A 24,977-nucleotide genomic window follows, 5' to 3' on the forward strand; every position below is an offset into this window, starting at 1 on the left:
GCTGTTCTTCAATATTCATTTATAATATGTGGTAAAAGTCGTAAGAGTCTTGAACGTGACAAGTCTGCAGCTGCTTTCTGACACCATAATAATGAGTCACTTCCTCGCACTCCCTTCCTCCCATTTGTGCAGTCTGGTCTTCCTCTGTTGAGCCACTAATGACACAGAAGAATTAACCACGTTCATCTAGTTACAGAAACAACAATCCTAATATGTGCTCTTACATCTTGGCCTGTGCTACTACAGGTCCATTCCACTGCGGATGCTATTATTTCATCTTTCATAAGCAGTATTTGCAAAATAAGTTTTTTTCCCATTAATTTCCTCCATAGGTAATTTCACAAACAAACAAACAAAAAAAAATAATAATTAGATTAAAAATTACTAACATTTTGGTTTGAGGTTGACTTTCATTAAAAGAAAAATAAGGCAATGAAGCTACTCGTCCTATGAAGAACAATGAAAAAATGATAATTGAATCATGAATGACAGTACAACATAACTGGTGATTAGAAACAAAATATATTTGATGTTTATTGCAAAATATTTAAATGCTTACAAATATATATTTTTTCTGAGCAAAAGAAGACTGACATCAGAATTTAAACAACTACGTAATAAAATACTGCAAAATATTTATTTAATATTCAAAGGCACAGAATAGCTGATTATCAAACTTGATTATAAAATGTCTGTATTATATAAATATACATAATACAAAAATATGAAAATATTACACACAAACGGTCATAATAAGAGTGTTTAGGCTGTCTGTTCAATCAGCCAGTTCATCACTTGCGCTTTGTTTTCAGATATCCATTTAATGTTGGCTTTTGTTTGTTCAATGGCCTGCTCTATTGCCTGCGTACCAAAACTAAAACTGCTTGCTGCAATGTCCTCTTTAAATCGCTGCAACTGTGATTTGTCAAAGAAAAAGAGAAAGAAAGGCATAAGTACACACATTTCCATATTTTCTATACATGTTATGTCTATCACACATCTCAAAAAAAAAAAAAAAGAAAAATAGAATATAGCATCACAACAATTTTAGCTAATCTTAAAATTAAATCAAGGATAACAAATATTGCGTATTTGCTATTGTTTAAAAATCTGAGGTCACTTAGATTTTTGAGAAATGAATAAGGAAGAATTTGAATTTGACGATTTTATTCAGCAAAGTTTAATTAAATTGAACAAAAGTTAGTAAAGACATTTAAATGTTATAAAAGACTTCTATTTCGAATAAATGCTGTTCTTTTGAAATTTCTATACAACAAAGAATCCTTCAAAAAAAATGTCACATGGTTTCGAAAAAAAAATTAAGCAGCACAACGGTTTTAAACATTTGTAGGAGCCATTTATAATGTTTTGTTAACATGTTTTTCTTTCTTTTCTTTTATGTTATATGGAGCTTGTGTGTGCCCTCTACAGGACGAACCATTCTGGAGTCTGTGTGTGCCCTCTACAGGACGAACCATTCTGGAGTCTGTGTGTGCCCTCTACAGGACGAACCATTCTGGAGCTTGTGTGTGCCCTCTACAGGACGAACCATTCTGGAGTCTGTGTGTGCCCTCTACAGGACGAACCATTCTGGAGTCTGTGTGTGCCCTCTACAGGACGAACCATTCTGAAGTCTGTGTGTGCCCTCTACAGGACGAACCATTCTGGAGTCTGTGTGTGCCCTCTACAGGACGAACCATTCTGGAGCTTGTGTGTGCCCTCTACAGGACGAACCATTCTGGAGTCTGTGTGTGCCCTCTACAGGACGAACCATTCTGGAGTCTGTGTGTGCCCTCTACAGGACGAACCATTCTGGAGTCTGTGTGTGCCCTCTACAGGACGAACCATTCTGAAGTCTGTGTGTGCCCTCTACAGGACGAACCATTCTGGAGTCTGTGTGTGCCCTCTACAGGACGAACCATTCTGGAGCTTGTGTGTGCCCTCTACAGGACGAACCATTCTGGAGTCTGTGTGTGCCCTCTACAGGACGAACCATTCTGGAGTCTGTGTGTGCCCTCTACAGGACGAACCATTCTGGAGTCTGTGTGTGCCCTCTACAGGACGAACCATTCTGGAGTCTGTGTGTGCCCTCTACAGGACGAACCATTCTGGAGCTTGTGTGTGCCCTCTACAGGACGAACCATTCTGGAGTCTGTGTGTGCCCTCTACAGGACAAACCATTCTGGAGTCTGTGTGTGCCCTCTACAGGACGAACCATTCTGGAGTCTGTGTGTGCCCTCTACAGGACGAACCATTCTGGAGTCTGTGTGTGCCCTCTACAGGACGAACCATTCTGGAGTCTGTGTGTGCCCTCTACAGGACGAACCATTCTGGAGCTTGTGTGTGCCCTCTACAGGACGAACCATTCTGGAGTCTGTGTGTGCCCTCTACAGGACGAACCATTCTGGAGTCTGTGTGTGCCCTCTACAGGACGAACCATTCTGGAGTCTGTGTGTGCCCTCTACAGGACGAACCATTCTGGAGTCTGTGTGTGCCCTCTACAGGACGAACCATTCTGGAGCTTGTGTGTGCCCTCTACAGGACGAACCATTCTGGAGTCTGTGTGTGCCCTCTACAGGACGAACCATTCTGGAGTCTGTGTGTGCCCTCTACAGGACGAACCATTCTGGAGTCTGTGTGTGCCCTCTACAGGACGAACCATTCTGGAGTCTGTGTGTGCCCTCTACAGGACGAACCATTCTGGAGTCTGTGTGTGCCCTCTACAGGACAAACCATAAGATAAAGCCACAGGTGTCTAATGAGATGGTGTGGTTTGCTGGAAGCACACGGTCTTTAGACCTTCTTTCTCCCGTCCAGTGTTCCCAGTGTTTTATAATTTACAGTTTGAATTGTTTTGTATTTACTTATAATGTTAAGTTGTATCAGCTTAGTTTGCAACATTCAAGATAAATAAATCAACTGTGATCTACATCATTTTCCTGGAGTTTAATGGATGTAGAAGAGCAAACAAAGAGGTGTCTGAAATGAACCCAGCAGACCCAAGAAGTGACTTTCTAAAATCATTATAGTAGAAAATCATTATTTTTAATTGCAATAGTGCTTCACAATATTACTGTTTTTTCATAAAAATAAACAGTACGCAGCCTTGGTGAATATAAGAGACTTTCAAAAACATTTGAAAAACAGTAGTGTAATAATATTTGTTTTGCATTTGCAAATACAAGCTCTTATTCAAATAGTACAAACCTGTTGCAGTTCAAATTCTGTGGAAAACTTTTTTGTGATGCCTTGAATCAGTCTTCCAAAAAAGAAGGATCCATCATCAAAGCTATGGAGATCACATGATCGAAAATGTCAGAAGAGAATACAAATATACATTAAAGAAAGAAAGAAGGAAACACAGTACTTACTCCTTAATTATAAGCTCCCAGTTTGCTCTGACAAAGTCCCAAACCAGCGGCTGGCCTATTGCATTGCGTGCAGTATACACAATGACGTAGCTAATGTCCTGCTTCCTGATCAGGTTTGGATCTAGTGAGTATTCTAGGTACCTTTAGAAAACAGAAAGCAATGAGTATACATTACATGTACAAGACTTTTTTTTTTTTTTTTTGAAAGAAACTGTATTTATTTGTTCATAAAATACAGTGAAAATAAATATTATTACAATTTAAAATAACTAATAATTTTCTATTCTAATATATTTTAAAATGTAATTTATCATTCCTGTGATGCAAAGCTGAATTTTCAGCATCATTACTCCAGCATTCAGAAATTGTAATACACTGATTTGCTGCTCAAGAAGCATTTATTATTATTATCAATGTTGACAGCAGTTATACTGCTTAATATTTTTGTGGACACATATTTGTTTCAGGATTCTTTGATTAATAGAATAGTACAACAACAACAACAACAGCATTTAGTTGAAATAGAACATCATCTGTTACTTTAATGCATCTTAACTGAATAATAGTATTCATATTTGGTAATTTATATTTTAAGATATAGTATACATGACTCACCGGTTTAACAGCCAGGGCTCTTTAGTGCACGATAGACCATATAACAGTTTCTCTGCCTCTGCAGCAATGGTACTGTTCTTGAACATCTGCCATCCGAAATCCCACTCCTCAACACCTCCAGCGGTGATGGCATTACAGTACACATTGACCTTCAGATTTGGGGGAATTCTTGAGTGGAAAAAGAAAAAAATCAAACCGAAATAAACAACTGAACTGAACCAAACCAGAAAGATATTGAGTGAACTGGCTTGAATCAAACTGAACAATATCTGAATGAACATGGCTAGAAAGAACCTAAATGTTTTTAACTGAATTCTGAATTGAACTGAATTAAATTCATTAACTGAACTAAACTAAAAGAAGTGATATCAATAGACTTCAGAAAACTGGAACTGAATTGAATTAAACTTCCATAAAAAGATTTAAAAAGAACTAGAACTAAATGAACTAGCTTGAACTGAATTCTGACTTGAATTTAATAAAATATAATTAAAATCAATGGTATGGATAGACCTAGAAAAAGCTGAACTGGTTTGAACTGAATTCGGATTGGAACTGAACTGAACTCCCATAAACAAAGAACTAGAAAGAACTAAACTGGCTTGAACTGAATTCTGAGGGGAAATTAATTGAATTTAGCTCCCATTAACAGATTGAAAAGAACTAAAAAGAATTGAACTGAACTGACTCAAACTGAATTCTGACTTGAATTGCACTGAATGAAACTGATTAGCTCAACTAAACTAAAATCAAATGGTACAAGCAGACCTAGAAAGCGATGAACTGGCTTGAACTGAATTCAGAGTAGAACTGAATCACTGAACTGAATTTGCAGAATAAGAGTTAAGAAATAATATGAAATAGGAAAGCTGATTGGAACTGTTATGAACTGATTTCAGGCTTAGAGAAGTGGTTTCCATACGGGTTAGTGTCAGGGTTTTTCATCCACTGTCTGTACCACATTCTAGTGAGCTCTGAACATCCTTTCACTCCGGTTTTGCAGGCCATTGAAATTGCGTTTATTTGGTTGTATCTATAAACAGAAGTCACACAAACCATACAATATTTCAGTTTCCCTTTCCCATTCCCTTTTATCACAACATTGCTTATATTGCTAATCTATATGCAAAAACAGAAATGAATTAAACTCTCATATGTTATGCAACTTCTCAGTTATAAGTAGAGTTTAAAGGGGTCATATCATATCTTTTTTAGTTTGTTATTTGTATTTTTTTCCACTGAGGTCCACTTAGTTTTTGCACCAGTAATAACGGTAATAATTTAGTTTATGATCATATTTCACCCCAGTCTCTGAACCTTACAATTAAACGAGCTGTTTTTGCGGTTGTGCCTATATGACGTTTATGTAAACATCCTCTTTGCATATAAAATTACCTACGGGATTGCACAAGCTCTGACAGATTTTCCCATACTTCATTCATATTTACCACATCTGTCTTGTGTTTCTGAATATATTTCCTCATTACCTCAGTGTGTGTATGCGGGTGGTCATTTCTTCTTGTGGTCTGTCTGACGTCAGTACAGAACGAGCTGCTTAGTTTCAATAAACTATTCTTTTTTTACTGATGAGAACAGTTTCATAGTACATTTATATATACAAAAATGAACAACCATTTATTTTATTATGATGTGACCCCTTTAAAATTCTTCACAACAGTTTTATGCTTGTGGTTATGGAATTAAAGCATATAACTGACTGTGGTAACACATTGTGGTGGTACTAAAGTAATCTTTAGAATAAACGGCAAACAAAGTAATCATGTATTTACTGGTCCATGTATTTTGGGGGTTTCTGAGTCCAGTTTGATGTGATTTTTTTGAAGTGGTCAAAAAGAGGTTGCACCTTTCTCCGCAGGTAAATCTGAAGGGTTTTAAAGAAATGTATAAATGTTAAAATAAGTGTCTAATATGTTCTGAATGAGCATTCTCTGTGTGCTGAATTTTTGTATTGTAATTTTTTATGTATTAGCTGTATGTGATCATATTTGTGTAATACGTAAACAAACATACCTGTAAAGGTCCATAGACTTCTGTTCGGTCAAACATGAGGAAAAAGTACTCCAAATTTCTTATGGCAGATTCCCACGGTATGTACTCCTTCTCCTCGTAGAGATAATTGGTTGTTCTCAGAGCCAAGGTTATGCTGATTATCTCTGCCCTATGAATAATCAGATTCAGATGTTCAATTATTTTATTATTTACAGCCAGATAATTTTGTCCATTGATGAAATATCTTTGCAGCGGAGAGCTTACCTCGCCAAACTAAATGCATCATCGATGATCTGTCCCCTATTAAGAACTGGAATAACCTAAGTGAATAGTGGATCAAATCAAATGTTATATTATGTTATTATTTATAATATGCATATTATATCAAGTTGCTAGTAAATATAATTTATAATTATATATTAGAACAATTCATATCTACAAAATTATACAGCAGAACACTTTACATTATAAAGATTGTAATACACGGACTCAACACTTGAAGTGGATCAAAACCTTTCATCAAAATTGTCCTAAAACCTAAAAGTGAAACTTTTATGAAATTTTCTGATCCACTTCAAATGTTGACTACTATATTTAATACTATGTAACCATATAAGTTTTGCTAAATCAATCATTTTTAATGTTCACTTTAAACTGATTATTATTTGGATTTTATTCAGGTATGCTACTTTGATGCTCAATGTTTTCAATTAATTTAAAGATAATGAGATACCTACTTTATGATCTGAAGTCAGCTGTGTGAGGAGGCGTTCCCAGTTCTGGGGATCATAATTAACCCTGTAGTATCCCGTGACATTCAGGTTGGCCAATAACCAGTCAGTATCAGTCTTCATGGGCTCATATGAAGCTGTTTTAGTGAGCAGCCAGTGCTGGCCCATGTTACTGCCACTCTTCATCCATGTGATTGGCACAAACCATTCATACCTGCAATTATTTTTGAACATACACACAGTATACTTTAAAAGGACAGGACCCTGTTGGCACATTTGCCAGTTTAAACATACTTGTAGTCAGATGGCGTGTCTACTACTGCCTCTGGATGTATCAGGAAGTGCTGCTGAGTGATACTTCCTGTTCGAGTGTCAATAGTTACTACAGGAAAACCCATCTGAAGAATCCAGCGATTCATAATTTCATTTATTGAGGCTGGGAGCTGGATGCTTGAATCTGCGTCTACAACCTGGAAAAAACAATTATAATGAAATATTATGAAAATGATGGTTGAAAAGACAAACAGGCTTATACTAATATTTAAGGATTCCATTGCATCAATTTTGAAACTTACTTCCTGCAGTTTTTTCCAAAGATCTGTGTGTACAGTGTTGCTGTATGCATACTCGTGCAAATAGTTCTGTGGAAATCATGCACAGGTGTTAGTCTGAGAAAAAGTCACTCTAAAAGTCACATTAATGCATCATAAAACCTAAAAACCCTTCAGACATACATGAAGTCCTTTAGCAAAGATAGACTCTGTCAGAAACTCAGACAGCATTCTTAGTATTGCAGCCCCCTGAAATGACAACAATTTAGCATTATCTAAAACATTGCAATACGACACTGCTTAACAGTGATATTTCAAGTTATTTTTGGCACATGATGAAAACCTTGCTATACGTGATGGTATCAAATAGCTGATCGATTTGATCCGGGGTGATGACTTCATCCTCTCGTGAAGAAAGCGGGTGGGAGGAAACAAGAGCGTCGACGCCAAACGCCCTCTGAACCTGTTGCAGCACCATCAGATCTTTCTTCAGGAGAGAAAAGACAGTGAGTGAACCCCTCACTTTAATATATCCATAATACTTAACACACACACATTTGTTTCTACTACTTTTATACTGACCAAACGATATTTATTTATCCCCTAACCCTTACAGAAAACCTGTTTGCATTGTTTCACTTTCAGATAAACATCATTTACTATTTTTTATATTTTTTTTCTCCCTCAAAAATGTCAACATTTTCACGTTTTACTATCCTTGTGAGGACATTTGGTCCCCACAATGTAGCATAAACAAGTACACACACACACACATATTTATATATATACATACACATATATATCTATCTATATCTATATATATATATATATATATATATATATATATATTAGTGCTGTCAAACGATTAATCGCAATTAATCACATCCAAAATAAAAGTTTTTGTTTACATAATATGTGTGTGTGTGCTGTGTATAATTTATTATAAATACACACCCATGCATGTATATACTTATGAGAAATATGTTATGCTTATATATATGAAATATATTAATATATAATATAAATTATATGAATATCAATATATACATGTAAATACATACAAAAAATTTCAAAATGTACACTGTATGTGTGTGTATTTATATATTCATAATAAATATAGACAGTACACACAGATATATTATGTAAATGAAAACTTTTATTTTGGATGCGATTAATTTCGATGAATCGTTAGACAGCACTAATATATATATATGTGTTTTTGAAGTGTGTATCAGGATTGCTTACGAATATTAATTACGTTACGTTATGTTGCGTTGCGTTGCGTTATGTTCACCTAGTTCACCTAGTCTGGCTTTTAAAAAAAGACGTTACTAATTAGCTAGCAAATGAAGAAATCTTAGTGTTTTGAGTGTATGGTTCATACACAAGTAAGACGTTTTTTGTTGGAAATCAAGCAGGCGTGACTTAACTATTTTTTTAACGTGATACTCAATCGGGCGAAAGACACTAAAATGCACTAAAATACGATTAAATACAATTAAACTGTAGGTTAAAACCATAACAAACACGGGAAAGCATCTGCGTTCACTGGTCACCTGAATGGAAAGCAACGAAAAACGACCAAGCGCAGTGTGACGTCATCTGCGTAAGGGTTAGATGCATTACAGAGTTAACATAAACACAGGGTATACTGATTTCTAGTGTAATTTTATTATATTGTGTATTTTATAATATTTGCTACTATTTTATGAACATATAAATGATTTTCAAATGTAACTTGTTGAATATAGTGAATAAAAGCTTACAATATTCCAGGTGGGTTCAGCATAATCAGCTCCAAGATATGAAACATAATTTGCAAAACCTTCATTGAGCCACAGGTCATTCCACCATCGCATGGTCACAAGGTTCCCAAACCACTAGACAATCATTTGACTCAAATAAATGAATTACATAATTTAAATTAGTTAAAAAACACAATTTTTAGAGAGAGGGAGAGGGAGAGAGAGAGAGTTCTCCACATACCATGTGTGCAAGTTCATGTGTAATTACAGTAACCACCCATTCTTTATCTTCATTAGAGGACACTTTAGGATCGTAGAAAAGCGATAGCTCTCTGTATGTGACCAGACCCCAGTTTTCCATGGCTCCAGCAGCGAAATCAGGCAATGCGATTTGGTCTAGGAAATGGAAAGTATTAGTCTGACTGCTTGTTTCCCCAATGGCCCAGAATTAATGGATTGAGACACAAAGTTTGGAATGAGCTTGCATTTTTAAACTCTCACCTGATTTGGATAGGGGGTATATGGTGTTGTAATAGTTTTCTAAATACTTCAAAACAGGGAATGTCACATTAAGGGCATAATCTCCCTGACCACTTTCAATGGCTTCTCTACGTCCCCATATTCTGATCTAAAAATTAAGTAAAGAAAATAATACATTTAATGGAAATTGCAAATTTATTATGTAATAAAAATCAATATATTACACGTTTAACTTAATTGTTAACCACATTTAAAATATATTTATAAGAGGAAAGAAGGGAGCAAGAGAGTGAATATATCTCGATTTCTACCAAAATATTGGCCTCTGGAGGGGATCGTATGTTGGTAAATTCACTGACGACAAAGGCCAACAGATATGTCGACATTTTTGCAGTTGGCTCAAATCTGGTCTGTAAAACCTCTTTATTATCTATGGTGATGCTTTGAGTGCCTAAAGGGAAAATCATAATGAGTTAAGAATTAAAATATGTCCACAGATAAATCCATGCAATATACACTTAGTACACTCTTAAAAATGTATGGTTCCATGAAGAACCTTTTATGGTTCCATGAAGAACCTTTTATATCCAAAGAACCTTTCCATTGCACAAAAGGTTCTTTGCAGCACAGAAAGGTTCTCTGTAGCACAGAAAGGTTCTTTAGACTAATGGTTTTTCACACTCAACATGTTGTAAATATATTTTTATTTTTTTTATTATTTGGAAAGTGAACTAAATTGTCCTGTCTGGTCAAGAGCTCATTCCAAGCTCATTTTCTATTAGTTGCGTTCAGTTATAGTGCAATATACAGTATTGATTTAGAGTTATATAAATAGTGTGTTTATTAATTAAAGAAAGACCAGTAGATCAGTCCTTTTGTATCTATTATCTCTATTTTAATGCTGTTTTTTGACTCAAAAATTATTAGGCTAGTTATTTAACAAAAGCAAAATTTGTCTGCAATCATGTTTTAAAATGAAATAAAAAGGCTGAGGTATAGGCTACAAAATCTTAAAATAAAAAATAAAAAGTTCCACTTTGTCACTAAATTAGATTAATTAGCTGTTGATGATATGACGCACTGAATGATTTAATCATGATGGTGTGACTGTATCAAAAATAGAAAATGTTATTCAGCTATTCTTTTTTTGTCTTTTGGAAGCTGCTTTCAAAATCCACTTGACTCAAAAACCTGAGGGAGCACATGCACTTTGAATGGGCATGACGCCTCTGCATGTGACCTCATATTGTTGGAATAAATCCCAGAATGATTTTATTGATTCTTAAGAAAAATAATGTGACACAAGGCATCCGATTATAATAAATAGCACAATGTCATTTGCATAGCCTATAGTGGTTTTCAATTCTTGTCGCCCTTATTTAACACACCTGAATCAAATCATGAGCTCAATAGGAGAGTGATCTATGAATCAGACAAGAGAAACTACAAAATGCCTTGTGATTTCATATTAAAAATAAATATTAGTATGCTTCATGTGAGCACATAATATACCATCTGAAATAGAAGCATTTGTAAAAAAGCAAATGGCCATTATGAATTTACTAAATTTAATGTAAGCTAGTGTTTTAAATGCCAACCTGTGTTCACATAGTCGTACTTACTGTTTAAACACATGATAAAGACATGATTAATTATTATCGTTAATTATTAATTATTATTATTTTGTTTGTTTTAAATGGGGGGGGGGGGGGTTATAGTTTAGTAAAATCACGGCCATGACAGGTCTTAGCTTAAATTGTCCTATTTTATTTATTTGTTATTTGGCAAATGCAGTTTTACAATAAAAATGCAATATTTATTTACCACACGCGGTCATTTTAATGGTCGTGAGCCCTGAAATCAAGTTGTCAAAGTTTTGCACTTTTCATGTGTATGAAAGTAGGAGACTTTTACTGTTTCTGTTTCAACAGTATTTTTGATAACATTAAGGCAGTCTTGGTGAGCAAAAAATACTTCTTTCAAAAACAAATTGTGATGTTTATGTAATCTTTCAACAGGTACGGTGTATGTACACATACACTATATTGCCAAAAGTATTGGGTCACCCCCTTCCAATGAACAGATTTAACTACTTTAGTAAAATCCATGAGTACAAATCTTAATGTTAAAGCATATAATGATATTCAAACCTGTCATTAGAAGGGGTGACCCAATACTTTTGGCAATATAGTGTATGTTAGGGTGTGAAGGTATGATGTTCACAGTGTAAGAGGCAGAAAAATATTACAGTATCACTTAAAATGAAATTAAACTAAATGTACTTCATAAAGTATGCACTTTCCAGACATTAAAGGAGTCATGAACTATCTATTTTTTGTACTGTTCTCTGAAATCCTCTTATAGTGTAAGATAAAAAAAAATTAAAAATGTATAAGTATCAGACTATTTTCTGTTCTGTTTCTGACCCCCTCAGCAGAAAGCTTGGTCTGAATAGGTGTGGTAGATTGTTGACTCAGAAGTAAACACCCACTGCTAGGATTGGCTAACAGTTGTGTATTTGGCAGCCTACATCCTTCATTCATAGACACTGCTGTGATTTAGGTTAAAATGCTTAAATACTCAGTACATATCAAACAATCTGTAATAACAGACAAGGCAACAGTGACCAGATAATAGGCAAGGCAAGGCAAGGCAAGGCAAGTTTATTTATATAGCACATTTCATACACAGTGGTAATTCAAAGTGCTTTTACATAAAAGAAAGTGAAATAGACATTAAAATCAATAAAAACATGGAAATAAAAATAATAAAAACAAGGAATTTTAAAATGATATAGAAAATGATTTAAAATAAATTTAAAGAAAATGATTATACATAAGATACCAGTGTTTACAAGTCTTGTCATAGCCGTATCTGGGGTAGAGGATGCTATGGCAGCAATACGAGATACTCGTGATAATCTGATGTCTCGATTGCCTTTGGGTCTCGCTCCCTGTTTGTGCCATCGATTTGTCTGTCGATCTGTTTCGGCTTTTTCCTCTACACTTTGTATAAACTTTTGAGATTCAGAGGACTCACCAGCTGTATGCTGAGGGGGTCCGTGATGACCGTCTGCTGTGTGTTCCGCCTGTTTTGGAAGTCCAGCAAGTAACTTTGTTTCAAGAACCGCAATCCTTTGTAGAAGTTTGTGGCAGTTCATGCAGCAAGTAGATTCCACGAGAGGCATTTTCTCTCATCTGTTTGAATGTAGACAGCTGTGTTTTTCCGTCTCTGGAATGTAAACTGCTGGGAGAAAGTCTTAATTTTCCCCCCAAAAAATGTGTTGTCTGAGCACTGTGCTGATCTGCTGAAGTTAAAAAAAAGAAAAATGCAAAAATAGGGAGTAAAGCGCAGAGCAATAAGCAAGAGCGTCCGAACAGTAGCAAAGCCGAAAGTAATAAAAACAGTGCTTAATATTTTAAAGGGTCATGAACTAGGACAAAGTAAAAGGGTCATAAACTGAGAAACTGTTTTTATTATATATTTTAAATCACCGCTTACTTCCTACAAACCCTAAAAATGTTTGTTGTCACAGGATGCTCTATACCCAACCCCAACCATCGTCCTAAAAGACTGTGAAGACGGGAACCCTTTAACCAGTGGCTCAGTTACCATTCAGATGGATGGAGAGGACATGGTCAAAGATGGGCACTGATATTTCCCTGGCTCTCAGCCTCCTGTACTCACTCCACCAAATATACAATGTTGCGTATCCAAAATATTTGAGAAAGACCTTGACGTTTTTGGAGGCTTTCGTTTTCCAAAAGAATATACCTGTCCCTATATGTGTACAGAGGGTTTATAATTCCCTGTAGATTCCCTGTAATCCGAGAGGTACGCACACACACACACACACACTTCTCTGTATGTATAGATAACTCAAACACACTTAAACAGACACACAAACACATCCACGGGTGTAAATATACACGAATTGCAGTTGAACGATTCACAGGCATTTTCCAAATGGAAGTGATCATCCCTGTCCCCTTATAGTGGGGACTTTGGAGTGAGCAGGGTACACGCGTATCATTATGCAGTCGTTTGGTATGCACTTGGTAAAGGGAGCAATGTAATTTTCTCATCTTCAGCTGGGATGTTCCTGTGACAACGCAGCATGGTCTCTGATTCAACATTCAAGATTTTTCTTTGTCACATACACAATTATACAGAGTATAACCAGCAGTGAAATGTAGGTCAGGTCCGCTCCAAGGACAGTGCAATTATAAAGTATACAAATATTAAGAAAAAGAAAAGTAGAAAAAAAAAAAAAAAAAATAAAGATAAAAAATATCAATATAAATGTGCAGGTCAGTATGTTGTTGACTTAGATAATAATAAGAGGAATGTGCAAAAAGTTGTACAGGGTATGTAAATAGCAGCAATATGAGGTAGAAAAAATTCTGAAGCTTATTGATATAGTGATATTTACTTGGAGTCATGTGATGTTATGACACAGAGTTAGAGTTTAGGAGCCTGATGGCCTGGGGGAAGAAGCTCCTTCTAAGTCTCTCAGTTTTTGCCATCAGGCTACGGAAGCGCTTACCAGATGGAAGCAAAGTGAATAGACGGTTACCAGGGTGATTAGAGTCCTTGATGATTTTAACAGCTCTACTTTTGCAGCGTTTGAGGTAGATGTCCTGCAGAGAGGGGAGAGCAGACCCTGAGATGCGCACAACTCTCTGTAGTGCTTTGCAGTCCTGATTGGAGCTGTTTCCATACCACACTGAGATGCATTGTGTCAATACACTTTCTATGGTCCCTGAATAGAACGTTTTCAGGATTGCTGGTGAGACCCTGAATTTCCTCAGCTGTCGCAGATGGTACAGTCTTTGCCTGGCTTTCTTAACCTGTGTTTGGATGTGTGTAGTCCAAGTCAGGTTCTCGGAGATGTTTACACCGAGGTGCTTGAAGTTGCTCACCCTCTCCACAGGGGTCCCACTGATCATAAGAGGAGTGTAGGGCTGCTGCGGTCTCTTCCTAAAGTCCATGATCAGCTCTTTAGTTTTGCTCACATTCAGAGAGAGACAGTTGTCCTGGCACCATGATGTGAGTCTCTCTACCTCATCCAAGTATGCGGTCTCATCGTTGTTGGAGATGAGGCCCAGAACCACAGTATCATCAGCGAATTTGATAATAGATGTGGAGCTGTGAGAGGACACGCAGTCATGCGTGTAGAGAGAGTAAAGCAGGGGACTCAGGACACAGCCCTGTGGGGCTCCTACGTTGAGGGTAATGGAGTTTGAGGTGAACTGGCCAACTTTCACCACTTGAGGTCTGCCGGTGAGGAAATCTTGAATCCAGTCATAGAGTGAGGAGTTTAGGCCGAGGTCCGTGAGTTTAGATGCCAGCTTGATGGGGACTATAGTGTTCAAAGCTGAGCTATAGTCAATGAATAGCAGCCTTACATAATTCCTATTGTTGCTGTCCAAGTGTGTGAGGGAAGAGTGGAGGACGTGAGAGATGGCATCGTCTGTAGATCTGTTTGGGCGATAGGCAAACTGAAGAGGGTCCAAAGTATCAGGGATGGAGGAGCAGATGTGGCTCTTTACAAGTCTCTCAAAAACCATGACTATGATGTGAGTCTCTCTACCTCATCCAAGTATGCGGTCTCATCGTTGTTGGAGATGAGGCCCAGAACCACAGTATCATCAGCGAATTTGATAATAGATGTGGAGCTGTGAGAGGACACGCAGTCATGCATGTAGAGAGAGTAAAGCAGGGGACTCAGGACACAGCCCTGTGGGGCTCCTACGTTGAGGGTGATGGAGTTTGAGGTGAACTGGCCAACTTTCACCACTTGAGGTCTGCCGGTGAGGAAGTCTTGAACCCAGTCATAGAGTGAGGAGTTTAGGCCGAGGTCTGTGAGTTTAGAAGCCAGCTTGATGGGGACTATAGTGTTGAAAGCTGAGCTATAGTCAATGAATAGCAGCCTTACATAATTCCTATTGTTGCTGTCCAAGTGTGTGAGGGAAGAGTGGAGGACGTGAGAGATGGCATCGTCCGTAGATCTGTTTGGGCGATAGGCAAACTGAAGAGGGTCCAAAGTATCAGGGATGGAGGAGCAGATGTGGCTCTTTACAAGTCTCTCAAAAACCTTCATGACTATAGATGTGAGGGCAACTGGGCGATAGTCATTCAGACAAGAGGGTTTATTGCTCTTTGGCACAGGGATAATGACAGATTTTTTAAATGCAGTGGGAACCACGGAGGTAGCAAGGGACTCATTAAAGATGGAAGTGAACAAACCAGCGAGCTGATCGGCGCAGGACCTCAGAACACAACCGGTTATCCCATCAGGTCCGGCTGCTTTCCTGACGTTCACTTTCTTTAGCGCCCTCCAAACCTCATCCTCCGACACTGTGATTACAGGATCAACGCTGCTCTGCCTGCTGCTTCCTGACGCGCTGGGCGGCAGAGACGCGCCGCCGCCGTTGCAATCGAAGCGGCCAAAGAAGGTGTTTAACTCATCGGCCAGCAACGGATCTGCTCTCACCTCCGCGGAGGATTCGTTTCCAAAGGCACAGATGGTCCTCAGTCCCTGCCACATCCGTCGAGAGTCATTGAGCTGGAAATGAGACTCAATTCTCTCTCTGTATCTGTGTTTAGCGGCTCTTACTGCGCGTCGGGGAGCATAGCACGATGCTTTGTACTCGCTCATATTCCCGGTCAGAAGAGCCTCATTGTAAGCGGCAGTGCGTGTGTTAACCGCAGCACGGATTGTTCTGTCCACCCACGGTTTCTGGTTGGAGAATGTCCTTATCGTTATTGTTTCTGTAGCTTGCTCGGTTAGCGTGTTTACAAAGCTCAATGCTACATCCGTGAACTCGCTGACGTCAGAAGAACTCTCCCGGAACATGTCCCAGTCGACGTCATCAAGATCCGCCTGCAGCATAGCCTCTGAGTGGGAGGACCAGCGTGTCACTACTCTCTGCACCGGAGGTTCCTGAACGAGCCTTTGTTTGTATCCCGGTGTTAGAAAAATGGAGGCATGGTCCGATTTGCCAAAAGTCGATAGTGAGCGGGCTTTGTAGGCATTCTTGAACTGAGTGTAGCAGTGATCCAGTGTGTTTGGTCCTCTAGTTGGACAGGATACATGTTGGTGAAAGTTCGGCATGACCTGCTTGAGGTTAGCTTTGTTAAAGTCCCCCGCGATGATAAAGGCAGCGTCAGGATGTTTGTTGATGTAGCCGCTGAGCACATCGTGAAGCTTAGACAAAGCGGTGTCTGCCTGTGGTGGAATGTACACAGCAGTGACAATGATCGATGAAATCTCCCGGGGCAGATAAAATGGGCGGCAAATAATGGAAAGATGTTCCAGATGAGGCGAGCAGGAACGCAACAGAATGGAGATATTCCTGGGATCACACCATTTCTTGTTAATCATGAAACACACACCTCCACCCCTGGATTTACCGGCCTCTGCTGTTCTGTCCGTCCGAAAAACAGAGAAGTTATCACTTGGCATTACAGCAGTGTCCGGGACCATGGACGAAAGCCACGTTTCTGACAAACAAAGGATGTTGCAGTCCCTTATGTCCTGTTGGAAACTAATCCTGGCTCTAAGATCGTCCATCTTATTTTCCAAGGATTGGACATTTGCGAGTAGAATGCTCGGGAGAGGAGGACAGTAAGCCCTTTTCCGGAGTCAATCTCGAATCCCAGTGCATTTCCCGCGGTGTTTCTTGATCCGGCGCCTCGGGGGGATATTGTTCGTTTCCGTGTTCTGAAGAATCTCCAGAGGCCATGAAGGATTCCTGGATAAAGTGTCCTGGAACAGGTTAGTGTAGCGGTTTCCAATGTCCAAAAGTGTTTCTATGTTGTAGGTGATCAGTGCCGACATGGAATGTGTAAAAAGAGAAAGTAAAAGTAAGTAAAAAAGTAAGTTAAAGCAAAATCTCAGCGGAGCGGCCTGAACGGCGTCCGAACACAGCGTCCAACACATCTGTCAGCAGATGTCACTGTTTTAATGCCATATTTATGTTTTTTGTTTTTTTGTTAGCACAACTGTTGTAAATAAACATACATTTTTATATTTAAAAAATTTAAATATGCTAATATATAAAAACTAATATGTATGAAACCTTTTTAAATATCAATTTTTTATGCCTATACAGATCGTGCTGCGTTGTCACAGGAACATCCCAGCTGAAGAAGAGGAAATTACATCGCTCCCCACTACAAGGGGACAGGGATGATCACTTCTATTTGGAAAATGCCTGTGAATCAACCGCGAGTCAACCACGAGTCAACCACGAGTCGCGTATCGTTACACCCCTACACATAACACATACACTCACATACATACACACAACACATACACACACATACATACACACAACACATATACACAACACATACACTCACACGTTTATATTAAACTGTAGATAATTTTCATTATGAAAATTCATAGTCTTTCCATCACTTTTGGATGTTAAAACAGTATTTGTTTGCAAATGGTATGCAATTCATCGTTAGGCTTTCTTTTTGAAAGAAATACATTTCTCTGTGAAGGAAGTTTTTAATTCCCTGTAGTTAAAATTAATCATCTTAAGCCATCTTAAGTTGCATATTTATTTGTTGTTGCTGCTGCTGTTTATCTTGCAAGTATCAGTACTGTTTTATATTGTACTGTTTTTATTGCATTTTTTCAGCTGTTTTCTGGTTATTTAATGCTGTTTTCAGTTTGATTTTGGGCAATTTGTCTAATTTATTAATTTTGGTTGCCTATTCATATGATTTTGTGGCACAAGAGATAAGTAATAAACATGCATTTATTCCTATTCCTGGATTTCGTTGTATGTTTGTTAACTACAATGTGGCCATGAAGAACCTTTTCATGAATGGTTCCACAAAGAACGTAATAAAGTGACGAAGAACTGCAAGGGGTTCTTTTAAGAACCTTTGAAAAGGGTTCCTTGCAGTACCAAAAAAGGTTCTTTATGGCACTAAGAAAAAAAAAGGTTCTTCAAGGAACCATCTAATAAAAGGTTCTTCAGGGAACCAAAAAAGGTTCTTCAATGGCATCGCCGCGAAACCCCCTTTTTGGTTCTTCCTGGCACCTTTTTTTTTTTTTTTAAGAGTGTACAATTCAAAAGTTGGGGTCTAAATTATTTTTTTGTTTTGTTTTTGAAAGAAGTCTGCGATTATGCAGTGTTTAGTTGATCAAAAATACAGCCAAAACAGTAATATTGGGAAATATTATCATTTAAAATCACTATTTTCTGTTTAAATATATTTAAAAAATTAATTAATTCCTGTGATGCACAGCTGAATTTTCAGCATCATTACTCCAGTCTTCAGTCTCAAATGATCCTTCAGAAATCATTCTAAGCTGATTACCTGTTTAAGAAACATTTCTTGTTATTAAAGTTGAAAACAGTTGTATTGCTTAATATTTTTGTGGAAACTACAATGCATTTTTTCCCTGGATTCTTTGATAAATAGAAAGTTCAAAAGAACAACATTTATTAGATTTTTTTCCAGTATTATAAATGACTTTACTGTCACTTTTGCTTAATTTAATAATGCATCCTTGAATAAAACTGAACTGCTGCATAATAATTTATTTTTAAAAACTTTTGAACAATATATAGAAAAAATAGACATTGAAAATAATTGTTCAGAATATTAGATGCAAATTTTGTTAGTGATTACATAGCACGCAAGGAAAATATAGCAAAACCATTAGGCAGCCGTGGCCTAATGGTTAAAGAGTTGGACTCGTAACCCAAAGGTTGCGAGTTTGAGTCTCAGGTCCAGCAGGAATTGTCGGTGGGGGGGAGTGAATAGCCAGCCCTCTCTCCACCTTCAATACCATGACTGAGGTGAGATGGCAACATGGTCAGACATAGCGGCTACCCCGGGTCCCAAAGATGGTTCTTTTAATGTCGTCTGTTCGTCTCCAAATAGTGTCAGCTTACCGCTAACTCATAAGGAAATCACCCCAAAATTCATCTATGATCGCCAAAGTCTTTTGGATATGGGCAACGCATACAAACACCAACTCTCGCCGGCGGCTACTGAGAAGCTACGAGGCCTTTGTTTACTGCTGGAGCCGGACCTCGAGACCGCAACCTCGCCTACTGACACTACCCACACAAGGCAGCGTCGCAAGCGGTGTGAGAGAGGACGGAAGCGCGGTAAGCGCGGAGGTATACGAGCTAGGCTAAGAGCTAACCCCACAAGACCGGCTCTTCCAACACTCATGCTCTCAAACGTTCGCTCTCTGGAAAACAAACTGGACTTAATTCAACTCAGTCGGTCTACACAGCATGAGGCAAGGGATTGTTGTGTGTTTGTTTTCACCGAAACATGGCTAAACGATAACATCCCGGACTCCGCTGTTAAGCAGCACGGGCTAACCAGCTACCAAGTGGATAGAGATTCATCACTATCTGGTAAGACCCGCGAAGGTGGCTTGTGTGTGTATATCAACAAAGACTGGTGTAACAATGCTGCGGTAATATCAAAACACTATTCATCGCTGGTGGAGTTTATGTTTGTGAAGTGTCGACCGTTCTATCTGCTGCGGGAGTTCACGGTCATTGTTATTGTCAAGGTCTACATTCCCCCGCGTGCAAACGCTAAAAGACTGCCCTGACGGCTTTTTCATCATAGCCGGTGACTTCAACCATGCAAACCTAAAGACAGTTTGCCAAAGTTCTACCAACATGTGAACTTTGCAACAAGGGGAAACAACACACTGGATACAAACAAAGGCTCGTTCAGGAACCTCCGGTGCAGAGAGTAGTGACGCGCTGGTCCTCCCACTCAGAGGCTATGCTGCAGGCGGCTCTTGATGACGTCGACTGGGACATGTTCCGGGAGAGTTCTTCTGACGTCAGCGAGTTCACGGATGTAGCATTGAGCTTTGTAAACACGCTAACCGAACAAGCTACAGAAACAATAACGATAAGGACATTCTCCAACCAGAAACCGTGGGTGGACAGATCAATCCGTGCTGCGGTTAACACACGCACTGCCGCTTACAATGAGGCTCTTCTGACCGGGAATATGAGCGAGTACAAAGCATCGTGCTATGCTCCCCGACGCGCAGTAAGAGCCGCTAAACACAGATACAGAGAGAGAATTGAGTCTCATTTCCAGCTCAATGACTCTCGACGGATGTGGCAGGGACTGAGGACCATCTGTGCCTTTGGAAACAAATCCTCCGCGGAGGTGAAAGCAGATCCGTTGCTGGCCGACGAGAAACACCTTCTTCGGCCGCTTCGATTGCAACGGCAGCGGCGCATCTCTGCCATCCGACACGTCTCTGCCATCCAGCGCGCCAGGAAGCAGCTGGCAGAGCAGCGACGATCCTGTAATCACCGTGTCGGAGGAGGAGGTTCGGAGGGCGCTAAAGAAAGTGAACGTCAGGAAAGCAGCCGGAACTGATGGGATAACCGGCCATGTTCTGAGGTCCTGCGCCGATTAACTCGCTGGTTTGTTCACTTCCATCTTTAATGAGTCCCTTGCTACCGCCGTTGTTCCCACCGCATTTAAAAAATCCATCATTATCCCTGTGCCAAAGAACAATAAACACTCTTGCCTGAATGACTATCGCCCTGTTGCCCTCACATCTATAGTCATGAAGGTTTTTGAGAGACTTGTAAAGAGCCACATCTGCTCCTCCATCCCTGATACTTTGGACCCTCTTCAGTTTGCCTATCGCCCAAACAGATCTACGGACGATGCCATCTCTCACGTCCTCCACTCTTCCCTCACACACTTGGACAGCAACAATGGGAATTATGTAAGGCTGCTATTCATTGATTATAGCTCAGCTTTCAACACTATAGTCCCCAGGTTAAGAAAGCCAGGCAAAGACTGTACCATCTGTTGTCAGCTGAGGAAATTCAGGGTCTCACCAGCAATCCTGAAAACTTTCTATTCAGGGACCATAGAAAGTGTATTGACTCAGTGCATCTCAGTGTGGTATGGAAACAGCTCCAATCAGGACTGCAAAGCACTACAGAGAGTTGTGCGCTTAGCTGAGCGCATCTCAGGGTCTGCTCTCCCCTCTCTGCAGGACATCTACCTCAAACGCTGCAAAAATAGAGCGGTTAAAATCATCAAGGACTCTAATCACCCTGGTAACCATCTATTCACTTTGCTTCCATCTGGTAAGCGCTTCCGTAGCCTGATGGCAAAAACTGAGAGACTTAGGAGGAGCTTCTTCCCCCAGGCCATCAGGCTCCTAAACTCTAACTCTGTGTCATAACATCACATGACTCCATGTAAATATCACCATATCAATAAGCTATTCATAATTTTTCTCCATGTAAATATCATATATCAATAAGCTATTCATAATTTTTCTCCATGTAAATATCATATACCAATAAGCTATTCATAATTTTTCTCTACCTCATATTGCTGCTATTTAAATACCCTGTACAACTTTTTTGCACGTTATTTTTGCACATTCCTCTTATTACTATTTAAATCAACAACATACTGACCTGCACATTTATATTTATATTTTTTATCTTATCTTTTATTTTATTCTTTTATTTTATTTTTTCTACTTTTCTTTTTCTTAATATTTGTATACTTTATAATTGCACTGTCCTTGGAGCGGACCTGACCTACATTTCACTGCTGGTTATACTCTGTATAATTGTGTATGTGACAAATAAAAACTCTTGAATCTTGAATCTTGAATCAAGGCTACCATTATACAACTTTGGAAAAACTTCAGTCGAGCTAAAATAATTGGTAAGGTCTGAACTTCTGAAGTCTTACAGATTAGCAATGCGTCTTCAACTTCAAAATATTTGTGAGCTCAGAAACTCAGATTTCTATGTATCTTACTGTAAAAAGCCTGTGATGTAGATCCTGTGGTTTAATCCTTTTTTTATTAATTTAATTTAATTTTATTTCTATTACACTTGTCACTGATGTGATCACTAACCCAGCTCCATGCCATTAGAAAGGGCCACAGTTCCAGGAGGATGTAGGAGAGTCAGGTGGAAGACGGCCTTCATTGATGGTTCATCAAAGCAGGGGAAAGCTTTTCTGGCGGCAGTGGGCTCCATTTGTGTTGTGGCGACAACTCTGCCAAAATGAAGTTCTCAGTTGAGGGTGTAGGAAGTAATAATACAGCTTGCAAATTCCTCATAAATGTTTTGTTCAAAATTCAGTGTGTAATTCAAGGGAAACATTACACCTAGTAATGAATTTACATGTACATTTTTGCATTTAGCAGACACTTTAACCCAATATGCAATAATAATAATTCAATAATTATAAAAATATTAAGCGGTGGCTTATGGTGTCACAGTTGCCTTCTGTGGCAAAACGAGGAACAAGGAGACTAGGGCAAAACTCAAAGTAAACAGTCTTTAAGACTTCAAAAACAGGGAAACACAAGGCAGGCAGCAGAAACAGGAAACAACATCGACATTCAATACCAGACGCTGGACACAGGAAAACAGGCATAAATACTAAAACTAAATGAGATAATTAAACAAACACAGCTGGAAACAAATTAACTAATAATGAAACAATAAGGACAGGAACAGGAACATAGCCATATATGGGCATTCACGAGGATGAAAGTCAAGGGTAGCATGTAGAGACAGAAAACACACACGATCAGTCCTTGGGCGTGACATATGGTGTAATATGATAACTATTTGAACTTTTGTTTTAAAATAAACATTAAATAATTCTTTCATAATTTTTTTTAAATTCTCCAATTCAGTTATGCCCTGATATTATATACCCGAGATACATAAAATATTTGTACATTTTAAAATTAATTTCTCAAACCACAGTTCAAATTAAATGAACTTTAAAAAATCTAGAAGTTGATTAAAACTTAGTGGAAAAAACATACTGCGTATTACAGGACCTAAAATACTATTATTTTATGCATAAGTATACTATAAACAGAAAAGGTTGTTAAAAAGGTCATAAAAAATGGACATAAATTGTTTGTCAAATTGTTAACCTCCTAATTATATAATAAATTAGTGGAGTTATTTTACAAATTATAGTGTTTCATCATAAATTATTTTATATTTATACAATTATTTCTATAAAATTGTATTATGATTAATTAATTAGTATTAGTGCTGTCAAACGATAAATCGCAATTAATCGCATCCAAAATAAAAGTTGTTCACATAATATATTTGTGTGCACTGTGTATATTTATGTAATGAATACAGATTAATACAACATATATTTTGAAAATGTTTACATGTATATATTTATATTTATATCATTTATATTATATATAAATATATTTATTATGTAGAAATATATTTTTCTTAAATATATACACATGCATGTGTGTGTATTTATATATACATAATAAATATACACAGTGCACACACATATATTATGTAAACAAAAACTTATTTTGGATGTGATTAATCGCGATTAATCGTTTGACAGGACTAATTAGTATTATAAGTATTTACTTTGATCTTGACTACAAAAGCTGTCAAATTAAAACATTTCAACCCTTTTTTAGTAAAATAATGCCAGTAGTACATCTTACTTTTTTACACCATTTTCTGTGTACTCGCTTCTGTAAAATCCTCCTAGGTCATCTGACAGCTCTCCGCAGAATTCCATGTAGAGCCAATAGGATTTTCCAACTTGTAGATTTCCTTTCAGCTGAATCACCATGAACTGCGTTTGTGTTTGAAACCAGGTTTTCAGTATGTCCGGAGCGCTCGTCCCTCCCAAACCCATCAGCTTGGCATGGTGCATCTCTGAGGTCAAGGTGAAGTTCAGCTCATTGGAATGAATAAGGATCAGGTCGGTCTCATTGACGCACGTGAACGCAACTCCAGATTTCCCAGTGAAAATATACATGCCCTGTTCGTCCGTCACCAAGCGAGGCCAAAGCGTCACATTGTAGTACTCAGGAAGAAGGGCGTCAGGAAGTCTGTACTTGTCCCAGGGCTCGTTCGACGGTGCCGAGGTTCTGTGGGGTGCTGCAGTCATCACCATGCGGGTCCCGTCTATGGCATTTACCTCGTTTTTCCGTTTCTCTTGAGCATAGACCACTGACAATGCAAAAATGGTGAGCAGGGCCCCAGCGCACAACCCAAATAGCACAAACCCCAAAGGCTTACTAATGTAAAAGCCTTTCCCCATGACTGCAGAGTTAAAATGAAGCCTCAGGAGATGTTGTCAGGAGTTAATGATGGGACCAGGACAGGATCAAGTCTATGCAGACAGTCATGAAGCGTGTCAGATTAAATAGTGGTGACTGTGATGAATCATGCTGTGGTCATATGCATGCCACTTCTGCGGAAAATAGTTGCTCAAGCTCTGTATGTCTGCATAGTTCTCATTTTTAAATCAACAAAACAATGGCAAATGTCTTTATACTTTTCATTTGACTTGACTTTGCATGTGACTTTTGTTTGCCAAGTTAAACACAGGGACACAGGGCTTATTAGCGATCGCTTCAGGGTAATTACATTACTCTTGAGTCTTGAAATCGCTTTA

General features: G+C 38.4%; 1 protein-coding gene across 1 annotated transcript; it reads right to left on the minus strand.

Annotated features, from left to right (window-relative positions):
* Positions 1-504: 504 nt before the first annotated feature.
* anpepla (alanyl (membrane) aminopeptidase-like a) lies at positions 505-24,733 on the minus strand. The gene is made up of 19 exons (XM_079421703.1): positions 24,016-24,733; positions 22,420-22,562; positions 9,815-9,954; positions 9,525-9,651; positions 9,265-9,419; positions 9,045-9,158; positions 7,622-7,765; positions 7,462-7,527; positions 7,303-7,368; positions 7,022-7,197; positions 6,734-6,941; positions 6,261-6,316; positions 6,018-6,165; positions 5,777-5,868; positions 4,909-5,019; positions 3,987-4,154; positions 3,372-3,512; positions 3,208-3,289; positions 505-915 (listed from the first exon to the last, which is right to left on the minus strand). The coding sequence occupies exons 1-19, from the start codon at positions 24,618-24,620 to the stop codon at positions 763-765; spliced, it is 2,895 nt and encodes a 964-aa protein (XP_079277829.1). The 5' UTR covers positions 24,621-24,733; the 3' UTR covers positions 505-762.
* Between the last annotated feature and the right edge of the window lie 244 nt (positions 24,734-24,977).

The sequence above is a fragment of the Barbus barbus genome, assembly GCF_936440315.1.
Source record: "Barbus barbus genome assembly, chromosome: 1".
Lineage (NCBI taxonomy): Eukaryota > Metazoa > Chordata > Actinopteri > Cypriniformes > Cyprinidae > Barbus > Barbus barbus.

What these genes read in the sequence shown, in the direction of transcription:
- anpepla (XM_079421703.1), bottom strand. Translation starts at nt 24,620, where the DNA reads ATGGGGAAAGGCTTTTACATTAGTAAGCCTTTGGGGTTTGTGCTATTT. An exon ending in GATGCATTTAGTTTGGCGAG is followed by an intron (nt 6,166 to 6,260) that starts GTAAGCTCTCCG and finishes GATTATTCATAG; the next exon opens with GGCAGAGATAATCAGCATAA. An exon ending in AAGTCTATGGACCTTTACAG is followed by an intron (nt 5,869 to 6,017) that starts GTATGTTTGTTT and finishes AAAACCCTTCAG; the next exon opens with ATTTACCTGCGGAGAAAGGT.